The sequence below is a fragment of the Diabrotica undecimpunctata genome, chromosome 7 (genome assembly GCF_040954645.1).
Source record: "Diabrotica undecimpunctata isolate CICGRU chromosome 7, icDiaUnde3, whole genome shotgun sequence".
Lineage (NCBI taxonomy): Eukaryota > Metazoa > Arthropoda > Insecta > Coleoptera > Chrysomelidae > Diabrotica > Diabrotica undecimpunctata.
Window position 1 is genome coordinate 157,120,994 of NC_092809.1, and position 26,747 is coordinate 157,147,740.

The 26,747-nt window shown below is 31.4% G+C and overlaps 1 protein-coding gene across 1 annotated transcript in view; it reads left to right on the plus strand.

Annotated features, from left to right (window-relative positions):
- lobo (coiled-coil domain-containing protein lost boys) overlaps window positions 1-26,747 on the plus strand; it is a 46,307-nt gene that overhangs the window by 13,247 nt on the left and 6,313 nt on the right. Inside the window, exons 5-8 of the mRNA XM_072538587.1 lie at window positions 6,212-6,654; window positions 10,414-10,713; window positions 13,985-14,454; window positions 22,058-22,259. Of these exons, the coding sequence (XP_072394688.1) occupies window positions 6,212-6,654; window positions 10,414-10,713; window positions 13,985-14,454; window positions 22,058-22,259 (1,415 nt within the window). The remainder of the gene's footprint in view (window positions 1-6,211; window positions 6,655-10,413; window positions 10,714-13,984; window positions 14,455-22,057; window positions 22,260-26,747) is intronic.

Below are 26,747 nucleotides of genomic sequence, written 5' to 3' on the forward strand. Positions count from 1 at the left end.
TTTTTTGCTTGAATCCATTCATTTATTTGCCACTTTGCTCTTAAGTAATGTTGTAATAATGCTGGTTTCGAAGGTGGTAATTTTTCATTAAATGAATTTTTTTAATGCAATATTATATCTTAATTCATTTATGGATTCATGATATTTTTTAAACTTATTTTGATGGTCATACAGTTTAGATAAAAATAGAGTTAAAACTGTAAATCCTAAGTTTTTTAATAAATTGTACGTAACATTTGTATTGAATTAATTTTTTAAATTTAAACAAATATTTCTACGCGCCGCACGCCTGTATCGCCTCAACCGCTGTACACACTTATCGGTAGACTGCTCGAAAGGCATATTCGAAATATTTGGGTCCACGTTTTTAGCAAGATATAAAAAAATTATCCTTGCCAAAATATTCTAACTTGTACTCGACGGTTTAAAGATTATAAAGCTATTTGTAAAATTAAAATTCATTTAGTAGTTTTTTAGAAAAAAAATCCCAAAAATCACTAATTAAGGCATTTTTTCAACAAAAAAATGCAAATAACTCTAAAAGGAAGCATTTTTCGAAAAATTATCAGGAGAGAAAAAGTGTTTATTTTGATGAGATACACCTAAAAAAATTTATTCCGAAACAATTCGGTGAAATTGCTTTTTTGTATAAGTTATTTGTTAATTGCCGGCCCACTTGTAACAATTTTAAAAAAATACATTTCATCTTGGAAAAATATATAGAATCGAATAAAAAAGGTTTGGTGCATTAGAAATGCAAAAAGAATTTTAGTCGGTTGATGCTCTGCTTATAGGGGTAAACCGCTCGCCTATAAGTAATCTCGATTAATTAAATAAAATAAATATTTTGCAACCTTTTTAAGTATAATTTATGATTTTAATTAATTTTTCAACTATTTTAGCAACTATCCCTTAAATCGAAAATCATGAAAAAACCATTTTTTATATTTCTGAAATATCAAATCTGATATTAATATTACCTTAATAGTTTCTTTAATGTTTATGATATAATTTTTGATTGACTGTGAAATTTCAACCCTTAAAAACCACCCCCGTAAGCAAAATCATTGAAAAAATTAATTTCAAGAAACTTTAATTATTTGAATAATACATTACTGAATTGAAATCTCATTTACTGAGTAATAAAGTATTTATTTATTCGTAATTTTGCACCCTTAAAAACTACCCCTTGTCATAAAAATAATGGAAAATGTTTTTTTATTAGCTTTAATAGCTTTAATCATTTAGAAACTTTTTTTTGGTTATGATAAACTTTATTAATATATTCCAAGCTTTATTAATATTATTCTTTCCACATTTCCTGAACAATTTTTTCAGCGCTTATGTGACTTATGTGAGGAAAACGTATTAAAATAAATATTAAAATATATAAAAGGTTCATTCATTTTTAATTTAACTAATGTTTCATAAATTAATCAAATATTAATAGTACTTTAATTGTTAATTTTTCACTCTTCATCAGAGCTCTCTTCACCAATTTCTCCTTTTTCATTAATTAGAGGGCTATTTTGGCAATTATCCCCACTGCATGATCCGCAGACTGCATTGCAAAATAACCCTATTCTTCGATACCCCAAGAAGCGCCGCACCCTTTTTGCAGTTGCAAAAAATCAATTTTAACAATTCTTCTGGAGAATTGCAATCAATTTTGCACCATCCCCAGTCAACTGGACGAATGTCTGTGTTTCCAAGCCATATCTGGGTTTGTAAATAAACTCTTTTGATGTGTTTATCCAATGCAGCAACTGTTGGGAGCAAAGATGAAAGCTTTACTGCACTATTTTTAGTGGCAGCCTCAATAAAGGACTCGTTACGCAACTGTTCCAAATAAACTGATAGGTCTTCGATGCGTTGTAGTTTACTTATATTCACATCTTTTGCACTTCCGTATAATAATATTGTGTAGTACCTGCCCGTTTCTAAAATGGCATCGATATCAGCAGCTTTATTATAAAATATATCGATCTTCTCTCTCGGCCGCTTGCATATAACTGAGTTTTGGCCCCTCCCTTTATCGATGAAGTGACCTTGAACGTTGCAGCTAGATCTGTTGAGTTCTACTGAAATATTTCTACTGAAATAAATGAAAACCTCTCATCGAATTCTCTTTTTATTTCTGTAAGAACTTTTGCAAACCTCGAGAAATCGACCATGGTTTCTTCTTGATTTATTTCTAAACATGCAGGAAAATATGTGAGGTCGTTAATTTTCATGCAGTTCTCGAAAAGATTAAGTTTTTGCGAAATGTCTCAATTTGACCAACCAACTGTGATACTGTCTTATTTTTTCTCTGGAGTTGTACCTAGGTTTAATGTGTTCAAGTGGGAGGTAATGTCTGTTAGAAATCCAGTTCATGAAGAAATGTTTTGTTCTTAAGCTTTGTTATAAATACGTCCATGTTAATAACAATTTCCGTTTCAAAAACAGTAAGATCTCTTTTCTTAAAGAAAAATAATTTCTAAGGCATTTACCTGCACTCAACCAGCGTATCTCTGAATGTAGGCGGACGCCCTTATATTCAGTACTTAATTTCTCCAAGAAAGATATGAATTTTCGGTGTCGCTGAGCTCTGTTTCCTTCTCTTAAGCTGTTTACTATCTGCACTACAGTTTTAATAGTATCGTTCATTTTAATTATCTTTCCTCAGAGAGCCTCTTGATGCATAATGCAATGAAACATAACACAGTTATAGTCGGTTCGCTATTCCCAGTGACAACTGTTTAGTGAATTTAGTAATTATTTTTTTGCGATAGTTATGTTAAATTATAACAACTGAAATATATTCAAAATTACTTTCGGTCCCATTTTCCACTACTTAAATGTAAACCTAAAAAATGTACACGTTCGAATTGGTTTACGCAGGAACTGTACAATTTAAGGGATCAGCTAAAACTTTTAGAAACGATCTGTCAGCAAAATAGTAATCTTAGGCCAGTCCTTCATCTGGCAAAGGCAGAATATTCAATTAAATTAAAAGCAGCTAAAAGTAGTCACTTCATAAGACAGTTAAACGAATCATCAAATAAAATGAAATGTATTTGGCATTTAGTAAACTTAACAGTCGGGAAACAAAATAACTCAAAAGTACCTAGTGATGATAACAGTAATTTAGCAGACAAATTTAACCACCATTTTGTTGAAATGGCTCCAAAGTTACTTGCCGCTTTGGATCCTACTAAAATAGGTGGGTTTACATCAGCATCAAAAAACCGTAATAGTTGTTCTATGTTTTTATATCCAACTAACCCACAGGAAATAACTAGTATAGTCGAAAGTTTTAAATCCAAACACAGTTGTGGTTTTGATCAGATTTCCCTTAAGTTATTAAAACAATGCATTCATGCTCTCGCAGATCCACTGACGGATATTTGTAATGCCTCTTTTCAACAAGGAATATTTCCTAGTATGTTTAAACTATCTATTGTAATCCCTTTATTCAAAAGTGGTGATAAAGATGACCTTAACAACTATCGTCCCATAAGTCTCTTATCTGTTTTTTCAAAGATAATTGAAACTGTGGTTTATACTAGAATGAACTCATTCCTAAAAAAGCATAGTGTCTTGCATAATTTTCAACATGGTTTTATATCTTCTGAGTCTACAACTACAGCTCTTGCAAATTTCGTCATCTTAGTGTTGGTTGCTTTGGACAGACGAGAGAAGGCATGTGGTTTATTTCTCGATTTGTCCAAGGCTTTTGACACTTTGGATCATAATTTGTTGCTAATAAAACTTGAGGGTATTGGTATTCGTGGTGTAGTTCTAAAATGGTTTACTTCCTACCTAGAGAATAGAAGACACAAAGTAAAGATAACATCTAATGAATTTGTAAACGAATCAAACACATTGGATATCCATTATGGTATCCCTCGGGGTAGTGTATTGGGTCCTCTACTTTTTATAGTATTTATTAATGATATGGCTTTGTTAACTAATTCACTGACTAGGGTTAACATCATCAGTTATGCGGATGATACTAAGATTCTAGTCACAGGAACGTCTGATCAAAATTTGCAAAATAAAACCACACAGATACTATCCAGTATCAACAGTTATTTCTTATCCAACAAATTAGTTTTGAATAAAGAGAAATCAAAGTATATGATTTTCACGTCAAATAATTTATTAAACCATCAAGCCACTATAGAAGCCGCAATAGATAAAACAGACTGCACGAAGTTGCTGGGGGTACTTCTAGACAGTAATTGTAAATGGTCAAACCACATTTCTAATTTGAAATCCAGATTAAGTAGCGCATGTTATGCATTGAGAATTCTTTCACGTCTCTTTCATACATCAGTATTAAAAACAGTATACTTTGCCCATTCATACTCAATAGCCAAATATGGCATTGAAGTCTGGGGTTGTACCTCTGAATTAGAGCAGATATTCGTACTTCAGAAAAGAGCTATTAGGATAATGTATAAAATGAAATTTAGAGATTCTTGTAGAGGCATCTTTAGACAAACCAATATTCTTACAATTCCTGGTCTGTATATATTTTCGTGTATAATGTATTTACATAGCAAAATTTATGAATTTAATAAATTTCAATTTAACCATGTTTATTCAACAAGATTCAGAGACAATCACTTTATGCTTCCACAACATCGTTCTGTTTTGTTGGAAAGTAGCATACATTATGCAGCCATAAGTTTCTTTAACAAATTACCAATAGATATACGAATGAATTTACATCAGCCAAACTTTCGGAGGTGTGTACATCAATACATTTGTGAGCTAGAGTCATATTCTAAAAATAACTTTTAAGTATGTTTTACCGTGTTAATTAATTTATATACTTTTAAGATGTATTTCTGTAACTTTGACTTGCCTCATACATGTACTTTGTATAATGTCGCATGTGATCAATAAATTTGACTTGACTTGACTTGACTATTTTTTAAATAATACTACCCATAATTTTAAATTTTATGGGTTTAGTATACACTTCCACTATTTATAATATTTCTTCTTTTTTCAATGAAAGAAGTCTGTAATAAAAGTTTATTTAAGCTGTTAATACTGCGAGCTAGGAACTTTTGTGTTGTAGGTTTCCAGCTATGAATTTTTCAAAAAAAGCCCGAGTTGACCGAATTGACCTTAACACCCTTTTTCCTGCAAAATTCCAGCCAATCCCGTTATGCGTCCCTTCATTGCTTTTGCTCCGCCGGTGCAAACGCAAGAGCACTTTTGAAAACCACCTATATTTTTCACAGCATCACTAACTGCTTCAAATATATTTATACCTTTGGTCCCGTCTTTTATGTGGTGCAGTTTTAGAAGTTCCTCAGTTACACAAAAATCTTACTGATGCATCTAACAAAAATTAATAGTTGATTTTTGTCAATAATATCAACAGATTCGTTCAGGGCTAGGGAGTAGTACAAACAATCACGAACTGTGTCGATCATTTTTTTAAATACATGAGTATTCAGCTCATCAACTCTTCTAGATACAGTTTGATGGGAAAGTGAAACACATTCAAAATTGTTAGCCATCTTTTCATCTCCAAAGGATCGCGCCATTTTAACGGCACACCGCTTGATCATTTCTCCATCTCTAAATGCTTTTTTTACTTTTGAAAAGCTCTAAACATACTTCATATAATGCTGCTAAGCTTGACGATTGAACAGCTGTCGGTTTTGTAAATAGAGATTTTTGTTTATTCAATTTAGCTTTAAGTTCTTTTACAAAAGTATTGCGAGTTTCACCTTGAAATTTGTCGTATTTTGTTTTGTGCTGGGTATCATAATGCCTACTAACATTGTATTCTTATGATACCGTGAGTACTTGACAACAAATATTGCCCTGAGGTTTGCCTTTTAATTCGATGAAGAAATATTGATTTTCCCATTTTCCTTGGAACGTACGATTCTCTTCGAAAATTTTGCGTTTTTTGGCACTACTCATTCTGAATTTAACATTCAATTTATTCGCCACTTTAATTCAACACGACACGTGTAGCTGACTTAAACTAACTGCTCGCTCATCGGGAGTTGGTGTTCAAGGTTAACTACTTTCTTAAGATTACGGAAAGTTCAAAGAAATTTAACGAGCCTCGGGCCGCATGCGGCCCCCGTGCCTGAGGTTGGACCACACTGTCTTAGGTACTAGTATTGTTGTTCCTACATACATTATTTTAATTAAGTTTTATCTTTTCATTGTTATATATAAAATATTATTGTAGGGAACAAAGATTGGAAGAAGAAGCCCGTCCGCCCGACGATTTAGAAGGACAAAGAACTCATGCCTGGGTTATAATATTACCCCCAAATAAACAAATTCAGGAACCCTTCTTTATTGAACCTAGTACAGGATTTTCTCACCCATTAACAACAGATATTTATTTAGGAATCGAAAGCATCTGGAACCATCAAAATTATTACGTAAATTTACAAGATTGCTCCGAGGGACTATCAAATGTCAACTTTGATTTACAGAATAATGAGAAATGGATACATTTTTTAATAGCTGAGCCCTTGTTCGAGCGACATCATCGGCCCAGAGAAATAGGAGATGATGATCTCGAAGCAACCGAAATGTTGGAAGAGAAGCATCTTGACATGCCGACGTCTTGGTCAATGAAAATGAATGTACCACACGAAATATTAAAAAAGCGGTTTCCAGAAGGTTAGTTATTTTTGTTTTGAGTTAGTTGTTAGTATCTACATTTCTCGTTTTATATGTGTAAGTTTATATCTATTTTATAATTTATATTCTCAACACTGCTGTAGCGTAGAGATCCTTTTTCCTACTGTAAAATACACATACACGCACAAATACACACGCACCCCCATATATATATTCTATATAATCCCCACCCTAACCCCCACGCCAACCTCCACCCAGGCCACGTCACCATCGACGGTATAGGTATTAATGGACCGTCCCCTGTTCTCAGTCGTAGAAGTGAAGTGAATAGTGATCAGTGTAGTAGTGTCTGGAGGCTCGGGAGACTGAGACCTCGGAAGCCCTGAAGAATACACCAGAGAGGATGTCGAAAGCTCGGCGCAATGGAAATCAACGTGGTTCAACCCGGAAGACTGGTGATAATAGGATTAATTTTAGCTCTAGGTTTATATATATTTATATATACAGGGTTGGGATAAAGTATCGAACTAAGCAAATATCTTTGAAACAAAAAAGATGATATTCATGAAACTTGTCATGCAAGTAAAATGACTCATAACGTAACTAAAGCCATATTTTTTGTGTTTATATTTAACTTCCAATTTCAACAGAAATACTTTTAACTTATTTAATTTAAATGGAACACCCTGTATATTTTTGCAGATTTTTAAAATACTTGTTATTCCTAAATCAGGTATAAGAAGTTTTGTAGCAAAAATTTGTTAGAACGTGAAACAAATCACTTAACAATATTATTAAAAGTAGGTATTTTTATTTCCAAATATCAATAAGAATAATAATTAAAAAAAAACACTTTTAATGTTCAAAATGCTAGCAAAATTAGCCTGTTAATTGTTATTCGTCTAATAAAAATAAAAACGTAAAGTAGTGTCTTTTTTACTTTTTTTTTGTATTAAAACGACGTAGTAAGAAATAAATCAGTAGAGGTAATGATCTAAACAGCTATGACTCAAGCATGCGCAAAGAACAAATTTACGCTTCGACCGTAGGGGAAAGTGGTCCACCTTGAGACATCTATCTATATAAAAGCCTATGATGACAGTGACAGGTCACACTGTAATTTAGGTCAACTAACGGCGCCATCTAGGAAAGAAATATGAACTACCATATTTCAATCATATTTTGTTTTTGAAACGATACGTCTAATTAATAATACTGTATTAATTATATAATAATATAATTAATAATTAATTTTATTAATATATTTAAGGTAGAATTTATTATAAAACAATGTAGCAATCCTAGCGCCATCTAGAAAAGAAAATCTGATTTACTCAAATCTGACTTATTATTAATTATGATTTCATTCATATTTTGTTCTTAAAATGATACGTTCAATTAAAAATACTAACAATATTAATTTCATATATTAATACATATTAATTACATAGATAATTAATAATACGAATGTGTTATTATTTTTTTCTCAAAATTGACAAAAATCTTGGTTGCTCTAATTTAAAGGTAAGATTTATTTTGCAAAATAAATAGACAACATAGCTGACACAACTCTACCTTTATGTACTATTCACCTTTGTGTCTAGTATTTCTTACGATAAACGTTTCCAGTTAGTTTAATTTTTTAATTTCTTCCTTCAAAAAACATAATAATACAGTACAGTGGACAGATTGTTGCCGAGAGGCGTCGATAGGGCTGGAACGGCCCGTATCTGGCTCAGCGGACTTCTTACGGTCCTGTGAATTGGACCTGGTGGTAGTACGGGTGTCTACCATGTCTCTGGCTTCTTCTTCTAGCGATTCGTATTCGGTGACACGAGATACGCAAGTTTTAATGACGAGTGTATGATCTTCTCAGAGAAATATCATTGTCAGTGAGTTCGAGAGTAAGAAGGCAGTAATAAATAGTGAAATACGACTCACTATTTAGTGTCGTAGAGATAAAATATGACTCGTTAGAGTCCAAAAATACCAATAAAAGATTGTGTGCACCAATCAATAAGTATATATATATATATATATATATATATATATATATATATATATATATATATATATATATATATAAAATAAAGTTTTATTATGAGGTTGCAGTCATTAATAGGGCAGGAAAGTGAAACTCTTTGTTCTTTATCAAGCTTTCGCAAAATTTATTTGCTTCTTCAGGATATGCTAAAATATGGTATCAGTAAATACAATGAAATTATAATTAAATAGCATTGTATAAAACTAGTATAAAAACTTACAACATGAGGTTAATCCATTAAATTTTCAAATTTACAAAACATTAAAACTTAACTTATTAAAATTATATAGTTATGAAGTTCACTTTCCTGCCCTATTAATGACTGCAACCTCATAATAAAACTTTATTTTACATAACGTGTCAGTCAATAATATATATATATATATATATATATATATATATATATATATATATATATATATATATATGTGGAATGTATGCGACAGTAAAGCGGCATGTATTTGGTGATTCCTTAACTTACGGAAGAAAATGCACCAGAATATATATAGGTATATCTTGTGTTTCCTTGACTTACGGAAGCAAACACAAGAGAAATACAAGTTATAAAATAGGCAATAATAAAATAGCACAAATAACGAGTAAATAAAATTAAGTCAGACGTATGGTCATGTAAGACTTGAATGATAAGTACGTTTTCAAACGCTAAATCCTCGTAGAGGTTTCCGTGTGAAAAACCGTACAGAACACAAGTAACTATATGTGAAAATAAGCCAGACGTATAGTAGCGTGAGACTGTATTTTCAGGCAGGAAATAAGCACAATAAAATGGCAAAAATATCAAATAAATGTGTACGTAAGAAAATCGTATCAAAAATACAGATAAATATCAATAATAAATCAGATATATAAAAATGCACACAAATCTCAAATATATAGCAAAAATAAGGTAAGAAATTAAATGCAGATTCTAGGTGGACGATTAACACCGTACCTAGAGTCTTCTAATACGAGGGAAGCTCGAACTGGCCGATGATAGAAAATCCACCTTCTTTTATACAAGAAAATCCTTTGTCTTTTAGGATTATGCCGTAGTAAGATGGATCTTCTAAATATCGAACCAATAGGAAATTTAAATTGCCGAAAGATTGGAAATACCATGATTTCCAACCAATGGGGTAATTTTTCCTGTATGTGGAGATGTGTCCGGTGCGCTGATTGGCTACTGAATGAGAGCGCCCGGCGACAAGATGTTGATAGTGTTGCCTACAAAAACATTCTAAGTCACTGACATAGAATCCTTTAGTTTACAATAATATATTTTAGCTGTCTATTTAACATGCATGGAGAGACCAGACTTAGAATGTTTTTGCACCAAAAGAAACAAATTTCTATCAAAATGTCAAAAATGAAAAAAAAACTTAGGTTTTTGTTTACACCGATTCATTTACTAGAGTAATTAAAATATTTTAAATCGTTCTAAGGTTTTTATAAATTAAAAGATATGATTTTTACTTTATTCTGCTTGATATTCTCTAAGTGGAATTAATTTCGATATATACGTGACTTGTAGTGATTTGATTAGGATTTTAAAATTTTGGACCATTTTTGAGTTGTCCTGCCGATCTATACTTTGTAGTATCTAGTTTTTAGTTATATCTGCATCTATTATATCGACATATTCTCTTTATTGTCGATTTCTTGATAGTAACCAGTTAATCAAGTTTCTATTTATTTATCTTTTTCTGGTACTGCTTAAATATTATTATTTTTATTATTTTAGCTTAATTTTTCAGGATGTAGAACTACACAATTTAAACGAGTTTTTGTTGAAGAATATGCTCCCTTTATTTCTTGCGACGGACTTGTCACCAGAATCACGAGATTTAAAGATTTTGACTGTAAAATACCAGAAGTAATAGAAGAGGAATATGAATATCGCCGTGATAAATTTATAACAAGTATTAGCAAGTGTGATACGAATGTAATAACAGATTATTTTGATAAAGGAAGAGAGGATGCGGTTATAAAACATATCTATATTCGTAATGAAGATGATGTTCATGCAAAAAGAACTATATTTTTTAACCACGATGGTACGTTTTATCGGTAACAAGGTAATTTAAAGTACTAAAAATATGTTTGGAACACTCCCTTCTCTTATCTAGACCTTATCTATTGTTCTGAAGCTATTTTCTTGTGGCATTTTAAAGTAATTACTATTTTAATGGAAATAAGCCACCATTGAACGTTAAAATAAGTTTATTAACGTTAAACATTAATGTTTGTAAAATCCGTAAAATAGTTTCGAAACAAAACAGTTTTTTTTCTATCAGATGTCGCTATTGCGTCCATCACGAAGCCATTTTATTGTTGCTTCTTAAGACAGAAAAGATTTATTTTTCACGTTGAGAACGCATATGAATAACTGTTCTGATGAGACTTATTAAGTCGAAATACGTATCAACAGATACATAGACGCTTTGTGCGTGAAATCAAATCTTTGCTGTCTTTTTCATTAATGTTTGTATTTTGAGAACAAATTCCGAAGTGGAAATTCAAACTTCAATAAACTTATTTTAACCTTCACTTGTGGCTTATTCCCATTAAAATAGTAATTAGATATTATCTCTGTCGTTGGTCCGATTAGTGTTTCTCTTCTTCTTCTTTCTTTCTAATGACTGCTCGGATGTAATTGTAAACACTATTCCATCTCTCTCTACTTCCCGTCATCTTCACGATCATATCAGAGAACAACCGAACACAGAGAAGCGACAGTCCTTTGAAGTTACGTGGCCAAGCCGCCAATGACAGCTAACAACCAGAAAATTAATAGTCAGTGGGCATATCACACAATATAAATTCTTAAGAGCGTAGGCGCAAAATTTCGGGCCAATGTTTTTTAAATGCATTCATTTTTTTCGAATCCTGAAAAAACTAATAAGTATTTTTGAAAAATTTAAACGCAGAATGAAAGACTACATTATTACTGAGGGCCGAAAGTCCCTGAAAACTTCTATAATGTTTATTTTAATAAGTTACAGGGGTGAAAAAAAAAAGAGAAAATTTAGTGTGATTTTTAATTTCAAATATCTCATTCAAAAAAACGTTTTGTTTATTCTAAGGGACTTTCGGCCCTCGGTAATAATGTAATCTCTCATTCTGTGTTTAAATTTTTCAAAAATATTTGTTAGTTTTCCCAGGATTCGAAAAAAATGATTGTAATTAAAAAGCATTGGCCCGAAATTTTGCGCCTACGCTCTTAAGCGAAACAAAGAAATTACTAAAAATCTTAAAATTACAACAGAACAAGACTTCAAAATTGCAAAAACATGGTTGCAAATAAACAACCTTACATTAAATTATGAAAAAACTAAATAGGTACTCATCTACTTTTTGCTATATACAAAAGTTGTCTGCCAATTTTTAATTCGTTAAATATAAATAACAAAGATCATTAAAGGTACTGCGTCATGCGCCAATGTTTTTCTTTTATTTCCTTTTACAATAACATTATCTTCAAAATGCAGTTCACAAATCCCATAATTATTATAAAGTGAATCCATTTTGAATAACAAATCTTCTCTGCAAGCTTCTATCCACACTTTGGCACTACAAATTTTTAACAGAACAAATTTTAAACAAAGAACTTTTTCTGTATTTATAAATAATGCTTTATTACTTACAACTATAAAAGTATTAGTATATTCTAAGTATATTGTAAGTAATGAAATATTTAACTTTTGTCAAGATCTAATCTTAATAAATTTACAGTTTTCTCCTAAGTCACAAAAATGTCACTAAATATTGAGATATGCAACAAATAAAGTTTTAATATTTTTTATTTGTAATTCCCATTTAAAACTCCTAAATATTTTATGTACTTCGATCCATATATTGATCTTTTTTATTTATATTTAACGAATTAAAAATTGGCAGACAACTTTTGTATATAGCAAAAAGTAGATGAGTACCTATTTAGTTTTTTCATAATTTAATGTAAGTTTGTTTATTTGCAACCATGTTTTTGCAATTTTGAAGTCTTGTTCTGTTGTAATTTTAAGATTTTCCCAATTATCGGTCTAATTATGTTTCCAACAATTTTTAGTTTGAGCATTTTAGTAATTTCTTTGTTTCGTTTAAGAGCGTAGGCCCAAAATTTCGGGCCAATGCTTTTTAACATTTTTTGGAATCCTGAGAAAACTAACAAATATTTTTGAAAAATTTAAACACAGAATGAAAGATTACATTATTACCGAGGGACGAAAGTCCCTTAGAATAAACAAAAAGTTTTTTGAATGAGATATTTGAAATTAAAAATCACACTAAATTTTCTCTTTTTTTTTTCACCCCTGTAACTTATTAAAATAAACATTATAGAAGTTTTCGGGAACTTTTGGCCCTCAGTAATAATGTGGTCTTTCATACTGCGTTTAAATTTTTAAAAAATACTTATTAGTTTTTTCAGGATTCGAAAAAAATGAATACATTTAAAAAACATTTGCCCGAAATTTTGCGCCTACGCTCTTAAATCAAATATTCTCGTGTATAAAACCCTCTATATATTTTTATTTCCTTAAAATACTATATTCGTATTGTTGTCTTCGAGCGCGCTGACACCCGGCCACCATCTGTTGATTTTTTGACCTGAGCCTTCGGAGACTTGCGTCTTTCAATAAAAGAAATAGCACTGACACCAAATTTAATGTTTTCATTTTGAACTATCCCTTGGCAGACCAAAGTTTATTTTTTATAGCTCGGACAGACACGTCGGCGTCGGCTTACTGTTCGAAAGTCAAACCAATACTATTATGTAATAACTAATAATAATTACAAAGCAATAGTAATTACCTGTTATTATTCTTAGGAAATCTAAATAAACTTATTCCTTTTCCTGTCACAGATGAACATCCGCGAATCTCACAAATATATCCAGACATTTTAAATATAAATTAAACTTTTAACTATAAACTATAACTATAAACTTATATATTTAACTATAACCTTTTAACTATAAATAAATTATATAAATGGTCAAATGCACTTGTTGTGTCGAGTATTTACCATAGACGCCTACGGACTATCGAAAACAACCAGAATTAAAGAATAAGCACGTGTTTTTGACAGTTAAACAACCAGAATCGGGCATGCGTATACAAAAATGGTACACGCTTTTGGACCGTTGTGTCGCTTCTATGTGTGTTCGGTTATTCTATGATCATATCTCTTACAGTCACAGGGTTCATACCTATTTCTTTATACATTCTGTTTAAAGCTCGCTTCGCTCACGCGTTAAAATATCTCAATTGTTAATCGCCCTTATTAATACACTTGTTGGGTAAATAACTATTAATGGATGATTTTTAGGTCGATATGATGCGTTACATAAAATTGAAGTGGATCAAAATGTAATAACGGAACATTATAAAAACAGAGATGATAAGTTATACTATAGACAAGTTTCTTACGAAACTAGTGAGGAATCAATAGTAAAAATTGGAGGAGTTCTCAGACGACCAATCTTAAAAATAATTCAAAAATATGAACGTGATGAAAGCAAACCCTCTTATGAAGATATAGCAATTCGTGAGTTTGCTATCGTTGCGAGGGAAATAAGAATTAAGTTTCATTACGGCAAAAATAACGTAACTGCTTCCACCAGAATATTCATCAAACCACCGATTTCAGAATTTGGAGAGGAAATGGTATTCGATCCAGAACTTACCTACGGATATCAGGCGGAGATCGGACTTAAACGACCTAGACAGTTAGCCCTTTTTTTAATGTTTGAGGACCAGTTGAAAGAAGAAGCAACAGTTATTAATAACATAAGAGATGTAAGTTTCTTTAAATTCTCGTGCGACACGTCTTGGCGATATAATAAAAACTCCTTTTTTTCTTTATATCATTTTTATCACTATTTTTAGGAAACCACTATCATAAATATAATATTTGTAGTATACTGTATCCAGAAATTTAGTGTCTTATTATAAAAGTTATTTTAATAACAGCTGTAAAACTGAATAATCCCTTGTAAATACTCTATTGTTGTATAATTATCACAGCTACCAAAGCTGCCAGGACCGGCATAATAGCCAAGCATAGCACGACTGTATATAGGTATATATAATCAGATCAAATATTATCATTCAAGCATAATGTCAAAAAACTCTTTTTATAAACATACAAATTTCCCATAATTATTGTTATTAATCATTATTTTAAGTCTCAACGAAGAAAATGTTTTGTGTGTGTTTTGTGTTTTATTGGCACTAGTTTTCACACTGGCCAGTCAATTTCATAATGATTTTTTTAGACTATAACTTATCACTAACTCAGGGGAGTACTGTGTAGTGTCTGTGTTAAGTAAATGTCTTGTTACTTTAGTAAAGTCGACTTCATTGTCTTTACAAAGAGACGCTAAGTGTATCTGAACGTCTGAGGTCCCTTCGGTGAGTACCGATTTACTCGTTTTAAAACAATCATATTTATTCATGTTGACTTGTTATGTTTGTTTTCCGTTTCATGTCTGAAAAAGTTGGCAAAAAATGGGAAGTATTCTTTATTAATAATTTTACGAAAAAAAATTATTCTTCATTAAAGGTTATACATCACATAGAAATCATTAACAGATAATCTTATTAAATATTAAGTGGTAGATAGGAAAAATCAAAATTATTAATTAATACTGAAGAGGAAAGTGATTTTAAATTTAGATATGCAAGAAAATATAATTTTAAAATGTTTGTAGCTATTAAAAATTATGTCCAAGTTTAGATTCATGGCCTTCTAATAATTAAATAATACATTTAAAGTAAAAAGTAAATAAAAAAATACTTTTGTATTTGTTGATTTTGTATATTGAATAAGGTAAATTAGAAATAAAATTAAAAATTAATGCACCTACTGATACATCATTAAAAGGCCATGAATCTAAATTTAAAAATAATTTTTAAATCCTACAACCAAATTAAAATAACATTTTATGCTGCACCTAAATTTAAAAGCACTTCACTTTTATGCATAAATCAATATTTTTGATTTTCGGTGTATACCACTTAAACTTTTATAAATTTGATTATTGATTATTGATTTTTATGAAATGCAGGAATGTTTATGAAGAATAGTTTTTTTCATGAAATTAATAATAAAGAAATTTCCCATTTGTTGCCAACTTTTTCAGACACACTTTATACCTTACTAACAATTAAAACACTTCTTTCCTTACATTAATTCATTTTAATTTTCACTTCACCATTTTATTATTTCACTTGCAATTTTTTTAACAAAACAAAAATTGTTTATGACTTTCAAAATTTGGATATATTTAATAAAGAATCGAGACAGAAAATATAATAATTAATTAATTCTAATACTCCATCAGTTTATGTATTTTTTCCCTTAATTATCTAGATATTTATTTAAATTAAATATGTAATGTAAATGACAAATAAAATATAAAATTCGTTAAGCCAGCCCTTTTGACGTGACAACGTCTTAAATTAGGTTGTGGCTCGGAGTAATTTAAGAAAAAGTGTAACGCCCGCTCACGTCTGTTACAGTGAGTCACCGAACGAGAGAGAGGCCCGCCGGACCGGCGAATGCCTTGCGTCTCTCTCCCACTCAAACATGATCGGTCCGCTGCGCGCGGCACTAGAGAATTAGGCGCGTTGAATCGCTAAAGTTGAAAATCGTTGAAAGTATCGTCAGCTGTGTCTGTAGTGAAAATGTGGAGTGCTTACAGTGTCCTATTTTAGGGGGAACCACCAGTATCAGATATAATTTTAGGAAATTACCTAGGGACCTATATTCTTTTATAATATTGCTATGGATTTATCCATTTAATATTGAGCAATGATTGTAAACATTCTTTATAGTTTAAACTTCAATGAAAATTATTAACTGTGTCTAAAGACATATATGATATGAGGTATTTTACCCAAGAGTATTAAGTATAATGAATATACATAAAAACATAATTTTGTTTTCTTAGGATTTAACATTTTGTCAGCACATTATCTCAAATTCACACTTAAATCAATATGTTTTTACTATTAGGTCTGTTGAATGTTTGTTCTTTACACAAAATTTAGTCTATACTTCATATTTATTAAAGGCGGTAAAATATACATTACAATTCAGTTGTTTATAAACCACTTTCAAAGCATAAAGAACCTTTTAAGCTTTGTTTATATTATTTTGTGTATATTAATTGAGTTAATTGCAGTAGCCCACTTTGATACAAAAATACAGTCAATTTATGGATATTTCAAGGTGACAATCTAAAAAAAGCTGATTTCCTCCCATGCATTTTATTATAAACACTTGAAATTTAAAAAAAATTTAAAAATCGTAAGATGTAAGACCTTAATCGTGAGATCGTGAGATTTGTCTTCAATTCGTGAGTAGATTTGTCATTTACAACAACTACAACAATAAAGGTAAATAATTGTACACTAATATTTCATTATCGTAAACTATGATTGATTGATTAATTGTTAGATTGACACAAAAGTTGAGAAACTGAGTTTATAGCGGCAATTCCTTGTTCCTATTGTGCAATTTAATAATATTCATATCAATAAATATTCTACCGAGAAAAAGACGTTGTCACGTAAAATCTTCGCCCGTAAAACCGACTTTACAGGCAACCGATTTTTACTATTTACCTGAAGAGGCAAATCCCTTTATGGCTTCGACTTTATCAGCGGGATACTTTTAAATTCTGCATAAGTCAGTTCTTATAACTGTGAATGAAGTATACCTACTGTCAAAGTTATTTTGTTAAAGTACAAATTCAATTTTATCGAATACGGTGCATGATAGGGACTTCAGCTAAGGAGATTATTTTTGAAGCGAAGCTTTTGTACTGACATTGTATTAATTTTTCTCTATAGTAAAATGCAGAGCGGATCGTCACGACACAAAATAGTTTGTGTCGTGACAAAAACATCACTACTATTTATACTGGCATATATTATTTTTTAATAAATTCATATCAAAACAATATTCAAATTTTATTGATATAAGGTTGAATGCTCGAATAAATGAACTTTGATAAAATAAAAACAGATATCGAGCACAGTTTTATTAATTAAATCTTGCCCAAGTACTTTCGCTTTCTACAGCATCATCAGGGGCATCTGAATTAGCCAAGAAACGTTTTTTTAAATAAAGAAATTGATTAACCTCGATACAAACTCGAAGTTAATGGATGATAAAAGTTTAAAATAAAAAAAAAAATTTTCAATAAAATCCTTTATAAAAAGGTATATAAAAAACCCAGTTGGACTATGTTAAATTGACAAAACGTTTTCGAAATAAGTATTCCATCATCAGTGTCCTAAAAAGTATTTGACCACTTAATTAAGAAGAACATGAAAAATTTAAGTTTTGACTAAGGTTAATGTAAAATGTGGTTAATACTTACAGTTAAATACATGGAAATAGCCACTAAATATGGGGGTAAAAACCCTTTAAAAATTGCTAAATGAAATTTAGTTTACATTATGTCTAGTTCATAATTGAGATGGTAAAGTTACCGTTGGATTGGTAACATGGCGACATATGACTCTACATTAAGTTGCAAGTCCTGAGACGGTATGTCTACGAGGACTTTATTAAAGCAACTGATTGAAATGACAATCTTGACAGGTTATGACGGAAGTTGTGACAGAGCAGTCAGTGTAACTGTATATGTCTATTTAAGACAGAAGCCAACGTTGTTTAAAAATTGTGAAAGTTGAAATAAAAATAAAATTATAACAGTATCAACCATCAATGTTATTGTTTTAAATTATGTATGTGAGATGAAATTGTGGTGAGAAAATTATGTGATTATAGTTAGGCAACCAACTATGCAGTGTCAAGTGGTGTGATGAAAAGATTCTAATATAAGGCCCTTTATGTTTTAATAATATTTGGTACCTGGAAAATGGAAACTAGACACAGGTGGAAAGTTGGGTTCTTGAAATAGTGTAGGAATTAATATATTTAATATGTGAGAATGTTATTCAATGAATGAAATGAAACTATTGTAATATAAAGTTCATGTAAAAATTGACTTATAACTCAATTATATTAGGCCCTGTATGTCAAAAAACAACATTTGGTACCTGGTAAATGTAAAACTTCTTGAGTTGTAAGTTCATGAATATAAATATCTGATGGGGTGTTAACAAACTGAGTGATGTTTTGTGTGAATACTTATTCCGAAAACGTTTTGTCAATTTAACATAGCCCAAATGGGTTTTTTATATACCTTTTTATAAAGGATTTTATTGAAAATTTTTTTTAATATATGGTATACAGCCAACTACAGGAACTTAGTTTCCTTGTGGATTTTAAAATAAAACTAAAACGTTAATCAAAAATCGTTCTTTCTTGATGACTATTAGTAAAACAAAAAATTTGTTAAAATCTTTTATAAAAGGTATATAAAATTGATATTAATATATACCTATTAATATATACCTTTTATAAAGGATTTTAACAAATTTTTTGTGATACATGGTATACAGCCAGCGACAGGAACTTAGTTTCCTTGTGGATATTAGTAAAACGTCGTTTCGTAGGGGTTGCCAGTAATGTTTCTGCAAGTTCCATTCGAAAGGATAGGAGATCCTTTACCTTTCGTTTTGGAATATTATTCATTTGACAGCTAGCTTTATATTGCATCCAAAAATTTACCACCGCAAGATCCAAAAAATTAATTATTAATTTTAAGGACCATTTTCTGGTTTTTATCTAGCTTCGGTAATATTCGAGTTGCTGATGTACGATATCAACACCTCCCATATTCTCATTGTAAGATTTAACAATATCAGGACATGTTATTTCTACATATATTTTTTTCATTTTTACACCACCTTTTTACTATACTTTGAGGATCAACTCCAGCTGCATTCAACAATAAAACTACAGACTTTGAGTCCCTCCACTTAACGGCCACCATATTTTGTTCTTTGTTCACTTTGACCTCTCTAAAGACGATTACCTGGCACAAAGTTAACTTTGATTCGATTGTTCATTACGGTTCCAGTTCCATATATTTTTAGTTCACAAAGCTTATTTATTAAGCGAGGTGGAGTCAAATACCTGTCAAAGTGCAAAAACGATCCTTCTGGCAATGATGTTGTTAATCTCAAGACTACAGAAGGTCAAGTCCATATTGCGCATTTCAAAAAGGCATTTGTTTTCCTTGGTATATCTCAAAATCTGTAAATGACATGTCACTTTAACATTTCCGTTAAGAACAGGAACCATTCTCTCTCTTGATGCCAACCATAATATTGTAGCTTCGCCTATTTTAAAAATTTTAAACGGTTTTTCCTTGTGTAGTGTAGTGTAATGTGCAATTTTGTTTATGACATTCTATGATTGTTGGATAGCTCTAGAAAGCGAAAGTACTTGGACAAGTACTGTGCTCGATATCTGCCTTTCTAGACTAGGCGGGATCTGTAGAAATTCAGACCATAATGGACATTTTCTAAAGGAAGCTATTTTTTGCTGGAATCCCTTTAGGATGTGCCCCATATCGATAATCACGATATGCGCCAGTCGCAAACCCTGTGCTTAATTTTTTATTTAACAAAATCTGAAAACAATTGAAAATTTCTCATTTTTTTGCTCCTATTTTCGTTTATAATTCGGAAAATATTGATCCTAGAGAAAAAATTATAAAAAGTTGAAAGTTTCGTTATTCAATTTTACACAATATTTCGTTAGCTAGAAATTGAAAATTTAATGTTTATTGTTGAAAAAATAGCAATAATTGGAAAAAAAGTACAAAAAAATGAAGTTAATCCTTTAAATGTTTTCGACTTTCTAAGCTTGACTTACAATCTCCATATTCCGCCTAGAAAAACTTTTTAATGTGTTTAAAACGTGTGCTAAATTTTGTTAAGATCGTTCGGATAGGTTTTGCATAATAATTTTGCAATCCAGCCTACTGGAAAAAAATCGCAAATTTTCAAATTTATAGTAGGCCCTAAATAAGGCTCTCAGATAGTTGCATATTTTTTTACATATAAAGGAAGGCTCTTACTTTCAAACGCTTTTTGTAAAATTGAAATCGGTTCACTAGAAGAGCCTAGAAATTTTTTTAAAGTTTTAAACATTTTTTAGGCTTGTAAACAAATTGAATAACTTTACGAGCTTTAAACATATCAATTTCAAAAATTTTACACTTAAAGAACATTAAAAGACGCTTCTTTAAAAAAAAAGATACATTCGGCTTACTGGTTGCCGAGATATTCCACCACCTGTTCCCCCAACACCACCTCTCATGCATTCCGAGCGACATTTTACGTGAAAACGGTTTTTTATTTGTCTTTTTTGTGGATGTTGCCATGAAGCGCATTACGTAAAACTTTTCATATAACAAGTACTTGACAAGACGAGGGTATTTGTTTAAAAACGAGCCCTCTATCACTTATGGTTACACGGCAAATAGATGCCAACTTTGACCTTCAATATCTCGGCAACCAGTAAGCCGAATGTATCTTTTTTTTTTAAAGAAGCATCTTTTAATGTTCTTTAAGTGTATAAATTTTGAAATTGATGTGTTTAAAGCTCGTAAAGTTATTCAATTTGTTTATAAGCCTAATACCTATATATAAGAAATGTTTAAAACTTAAAAAAATTTTCTAGGCTCTCCTAGTGAACCGATTTGAATTTTACAAAAAGCGTTTAAAAGTGTGAGCCTTCCTTTATATGTAAAAAAATATGCAACTATCTGAGGGCCTTATTTAGGGCCTACTATAAATTTGAAAATTTGCGATTTTTTTCCAGTAGGCTGAGTTGCAAAATTATTATGCAAAACCTATTTGACCGATCTTAACAAAATTTAGCACACGTTTTAAACATATTAAAAGATTTTTCTAGACGGAATATGGAGCTTGTAAGTCAAGTTTAGAAAGTCGAAAACATTTAAAGGATTAACTTCATTTTTTTGTACTTTTTTTCCAATTATTGCTATTTTTTTAACAATAAACATTAAATTTTCAATTTCTAGTTAACGAAATATTGTGTAAAATTGAATAACGAAACTTTTAACTTCGTATAATTTTTTCTCTAGGATCAATATTTTCCGAATTATAAACGGAAATAGGAGCAAAAAAATGAGAAATTTTCAATTGTTTTCAGATTTTGTTAAATAAAAAATTTAGCACAGGGTTTTCGACTGGCGCATATCGTGATTATCGATATTGCTTCTTATGGAAAATGTCCAATTCAAAACAGATCCCGCCTAGACTATTCATTTTATCAAAGTTCATATATTCGAGCATTCAACCTTATATCAATTTAAATTCATTTAATTTGAAAATGCTGAATACTTAACTTTGTGTTTAATTGATTTTTATATTTTTTTTAATACCGCAATGCTTCTAACGATCCTTGTTGATAAAATTATTTTAAATAAACTATATAATTGTTTAGGTCGAAGCTCAAATATCAGAATTTTTATTAACACGAGCACGGGAAATGGCATTTTCCAAACTAGATGTTCCCTTATTTAATAAAGAACAAAATGCTGAATATAGACAAGCTATGCTTGACAAAGAAAAACTGGCAAGAGTCTATAAGGAAAAGGAAGTTGAGGAAGAAATAGATTATTTTGCTCCATATTTAGCTAGATTTGGTAGGTATAATACATTTTTTATTAACTTTATTTTTTTAGTTATGAGTATGAGTTATAAACATTTACTTTGCATTTACTACTACAAAACAAGCTTTTTATTGCAATATTTTTCATCACATGCATGTTTGAAAGTTTATTTGTATAAAAATCAAGTAAAACAATGAACCGCCAAAGAAATTTGTCAATGGAGGAGACAGTTCGAGCATCGACTCTCCTAGATGAAGGGTATTCAATGCGATACGTTGAAGGTTTGTTAAAAAGACATCATTCCAGCATCAGTCGCAAGGTGAGGCGATATAATGAAACAGGGTCGTACCATCGAAGACCAGGGCAAGGGAGAAAACGTTGCACTAATCAAATTGATGATCTGTTTTTAAGACAACGTGCTCTCAGAGATAGGAGAGTCACCAGCAATTTCCTCAAAAATGAACTAGCAGATGTTCGAAATGTCGCGATATCGTCTCGAACAGTTAGAAGACGTTTACATGAAGCAGAATTGAGCAACAGGAAACCGGCCAAAAAACACTTGCTTACCAGAGAACACAGGGTTCAGAGATTGAATTTCGCAAGATTGCATTAAAATTGGACCACCGATGATTGGAAACGAGTTCTTTTGTCCGATGAGACTAGAGTAAGCCTAAAAGCTCCAGATGGTCGTGAGCGTGTCTGACGAAGGCGAGGAGAAAGGTTTGCCAGCTGCAATATCTCTCCTAAAGTTACTTTTGGTGGTGGCTCTAAAATGTTTTGGGGAAGAAATTTTTTTGAAGCTCGTACGGAGTTGGTCCCCATACGTATGAGGTCTGGGAATGCCCATTATTACTTAGAAAATATTATTTTAGAACATGTAATGTTCCGTTTCTTGGACCTATATTTTTATTCATGCTCGACAACGCTCGTCCTCATGTGGCTCGACAGGTTATTGGCTACCTAAATAATGTTGATATTCTATTATTAGAGTGGCCACCTAAGAGCCCGGACATGAATCCTATAGAGCATCTATGGGACTATCTAAAAAAAAAAGATTCGAAGTCGTCGCCCTATTGCCAATCACAACCAATTCATTGGTTATCATCACAAGTTATTGAAGAATGGGAGAATATTCCGCTATAAAGCTTTTGTTCAACATTTAATGATTTTATGATGCATTTTATTGTATTTCTTTACTGTTTTTTTTCTTTTTGCAATTTGGCGTTATGCTAGCTTATTTACGCATTTCCGGCAAAAACAAATTTTTAAAGAAATAACAAGGCAAATTTAGGTCATGATAAAGTCATGTTGGACTTATTTGTAGGTGTTTATTATTATTTCAATGTTACTTAGTTTTATTTTGTGTTCGTATTGTAAATATTTAGATTAATTAAAGTAATGCGTTAATTTTGTCCAGGAGTTTAGTATGTTTATTAAATTTATTTTTTATTTAAAAGACAATACGAATTGTCTAACTAAATGAAACAACTAATTATTGAAATTCAATATGGATGTGTCCCCCATGGTTATTTACTACAGCTTGCAGTCTTCGACGCCACTGCCCAATTGATCGGTTAATAATTTCTTGGTCGAATTAGTTCCTGGATACAGCAACCACAAGATAGAACACTTTGTAGACAAACAGGGGAGGCCTATGTCCAGCAATGGATTGAGAGAGGCTGATGATGATGATGACGAATTAGTTCCACCGAAAAACTTTCCGATGTTTTAATTAATTGATAGTGTTGAAAATAGAATTTTCGTGAACTATGGCTTTTATTGTACTCAAAATATTATAATCAATCGGGTTAAGATCGGGGCTATTTGGAGGCCACATGTCGATAAAATCTGCAACTTGTTCTTGCTAATATGTTATCCTACTTCTGGAAGTATGGGATGGTGCACCATCTTGTTGAAAGTTGAAGTCGTGGCTAATATTTTCAATATCAGCAAGCATATTGCTTAAAATATATCTCTGATTTTTATAATTTATTTTAACATTTCTAAATCTTTATTTTAAGGGAATATTTCCCGATACTTATTAATAGTAATACTAATTTTTGACCTTGAAAGTAAGTCTTTATAAAAAAGATTCTTACTTAGACCTCCTTAAGTTTTCCGTTGGTCTTGTAAATTTTAATTTAAATATGCCCTATCAATATAGATTTCAGATTCCATCAAAATCGGAACAAAACTAAAAAAGTTATTTAAGGTCAAAATAAATTTTTGACCTTAAATAAATTTGGCCCATCGTATCTGTTGTTTACCTGTTAAAAGTTTTCTTTTGGGTACTTTGTATTGATCTCCAATGATTTTTTTGAGTGAAAAGCTCTAATTCATCTTTTTTGAGTTTTAATTGTATTACGCCAAGCTGACATTTTTCAGTTTTCTGAAAATTATTAATTATTTGTCAATATACGAGTATCTGTAGTTATACAATGCTAGCCAAAAGTCCCCTCCTTCTCACTCGTATGTAGGCTTCTCTAGCAACGGACGTAGGCTTCTCAACTAGTCATAACAGGTGGCTTATTAGTCATAGATGACGTTACAGAGCCACTGTGACCGATAATTTTAAATGACAAGTAGGAACCCACCTTCTACTACAGCTCAAGTTGCGTCTATCTGTGGAATCAGTGAAAGGACAGTACACCAAGTGTTGGCTTAAAACAAATTTCATTCATACAAAATAAAAATTGTTCATTAACTTTTAGATCATGACCCCGACGAAAGAATTCTGTAAAAATTTGTCCAATCAAATTCACCAACAACCAGATTACATAAAAACAAGTTATTATAGTGACGAAAGTAATTTTTCCCTCAATGGAAATGTTAACACACACAATGGGAGGTATTGGAGTGACACAAATCCTCACCTCTTTTGTAGAAAACATACTCAAATTCCAGAAAAAGTAAATGTTTGGACATGTAATTCGGGAAATCACAATGTTAGACCTGTTTTGCTCTATGCTTATTTAACCGTCGAAGTGTATCTGGAGATACACACAAAACGTAAATCTAGATGAATTCGGCAACTTGGAAATAACATGTCGACAATATGGTGCTCCTGCACATTATTATCGTGCAGTAAGACGTTACCTAGATGACCAATATCATGGTAGATGGATTGGACGACGAGGTTCGATAGAATGGCCAGCTCGGTCACCGGACTTCATACGTTCAGATTTTTTCTGCGGGTGTACTTGAAATCTAAAGTTTACACTACAGCACCCGACAGTATTGACATTTAGAAACAATGAATTATTAAAGAATGTAAGTCAATTTCCCCACGACACATTTGAACAAGTACGACAAGAGTTTAGCAATAGGATGCATTAATGTCAGAAAGTAGATGGAGCACATTTTGAACACTTAATATAAGAACTGGTTCTTAAATATTTTTCAATTAAAATTTTAGTATTTATTTAATTTGTTGATCAAAATCAGCTCAAACTCAAACAAAATTAGTATGATTAAATAGATATTTTCAATACTTTTCATTCCCAGGTCCCATTTCTAAGTTTATCGGTCACAGTGGCTCTGCAGTAGCATTGTGAATTGGGTGCAAAGATAGTAGGGGAGACCGGGGAGAGTTCGGACACAGGGAGACATCGGACACATTTGAATTTCGCACATTTTTGAAGATGCACTGTTGTCATTTGGTAAACACAACCTTATTTGTACATAATTATAGGTTATGTATTGACAGCTGTGATTTCGGTCGTAGTCACAGAGTTATCTATTGTGAAGTGTTTTGTCGAGTTTTGTTCTAAAAATATCGGTGCAATCCAGAAGATATATTTTAAAATACATAGACTTACCACGTATAAAACTTTGGTGCTGTAATCTACTATACTTATTTCATTAATTTGCGTTTATGTTGTTGCAATATTTAGGTAAGTTTTTTTATAAACCCATTGTATTACCAATGTTTGCATTAGGGGAGAGTTCGGACACAGTGTCCGAACTCTCCCCTGTGTGTCCGAAGTCTCCCCTGATCTGTAGTTATTCTATTTTTCTCTTACAGCTCATAATGCCCCGTACATATACAAGGGTAACAGAACGACAATTTTCTGCAGACACTATGAAAAATGCCACATCAGAGGTGCTTGACGGCAAATTGAGCATTCGGAATAGCGCCAAAACCTACGGCGTTCCTAAATCTAGTCTTCTAGATTACATAAAGAAAGCTAGAGCTGTGGGTATAGACAACGTAACATTCTCTCCAAATTTCAAGCAATCTCAAGTGTTTACCGATATAATGGAAAAAATGCTTGAAAAATATTTATTAGATTGTTCTTCCATGTTTCATGGACTAACGCCTAAAGCTGCAAGACGTTTAGCTTTTGAATTTGCCAAGAAAAACCATGTTAAAATGCCTACTACATGGAGCGAAAATGAAGAAGCTGGAACAGACTGGTTTTCAGGTTTCATGAAACGTCATCCTGTACTATCTATTAGAACACCTGAAGCCACTAGTCTCGCTAGAATGACGAGTTTTAACAAAGTTACTGTTGAGACGTT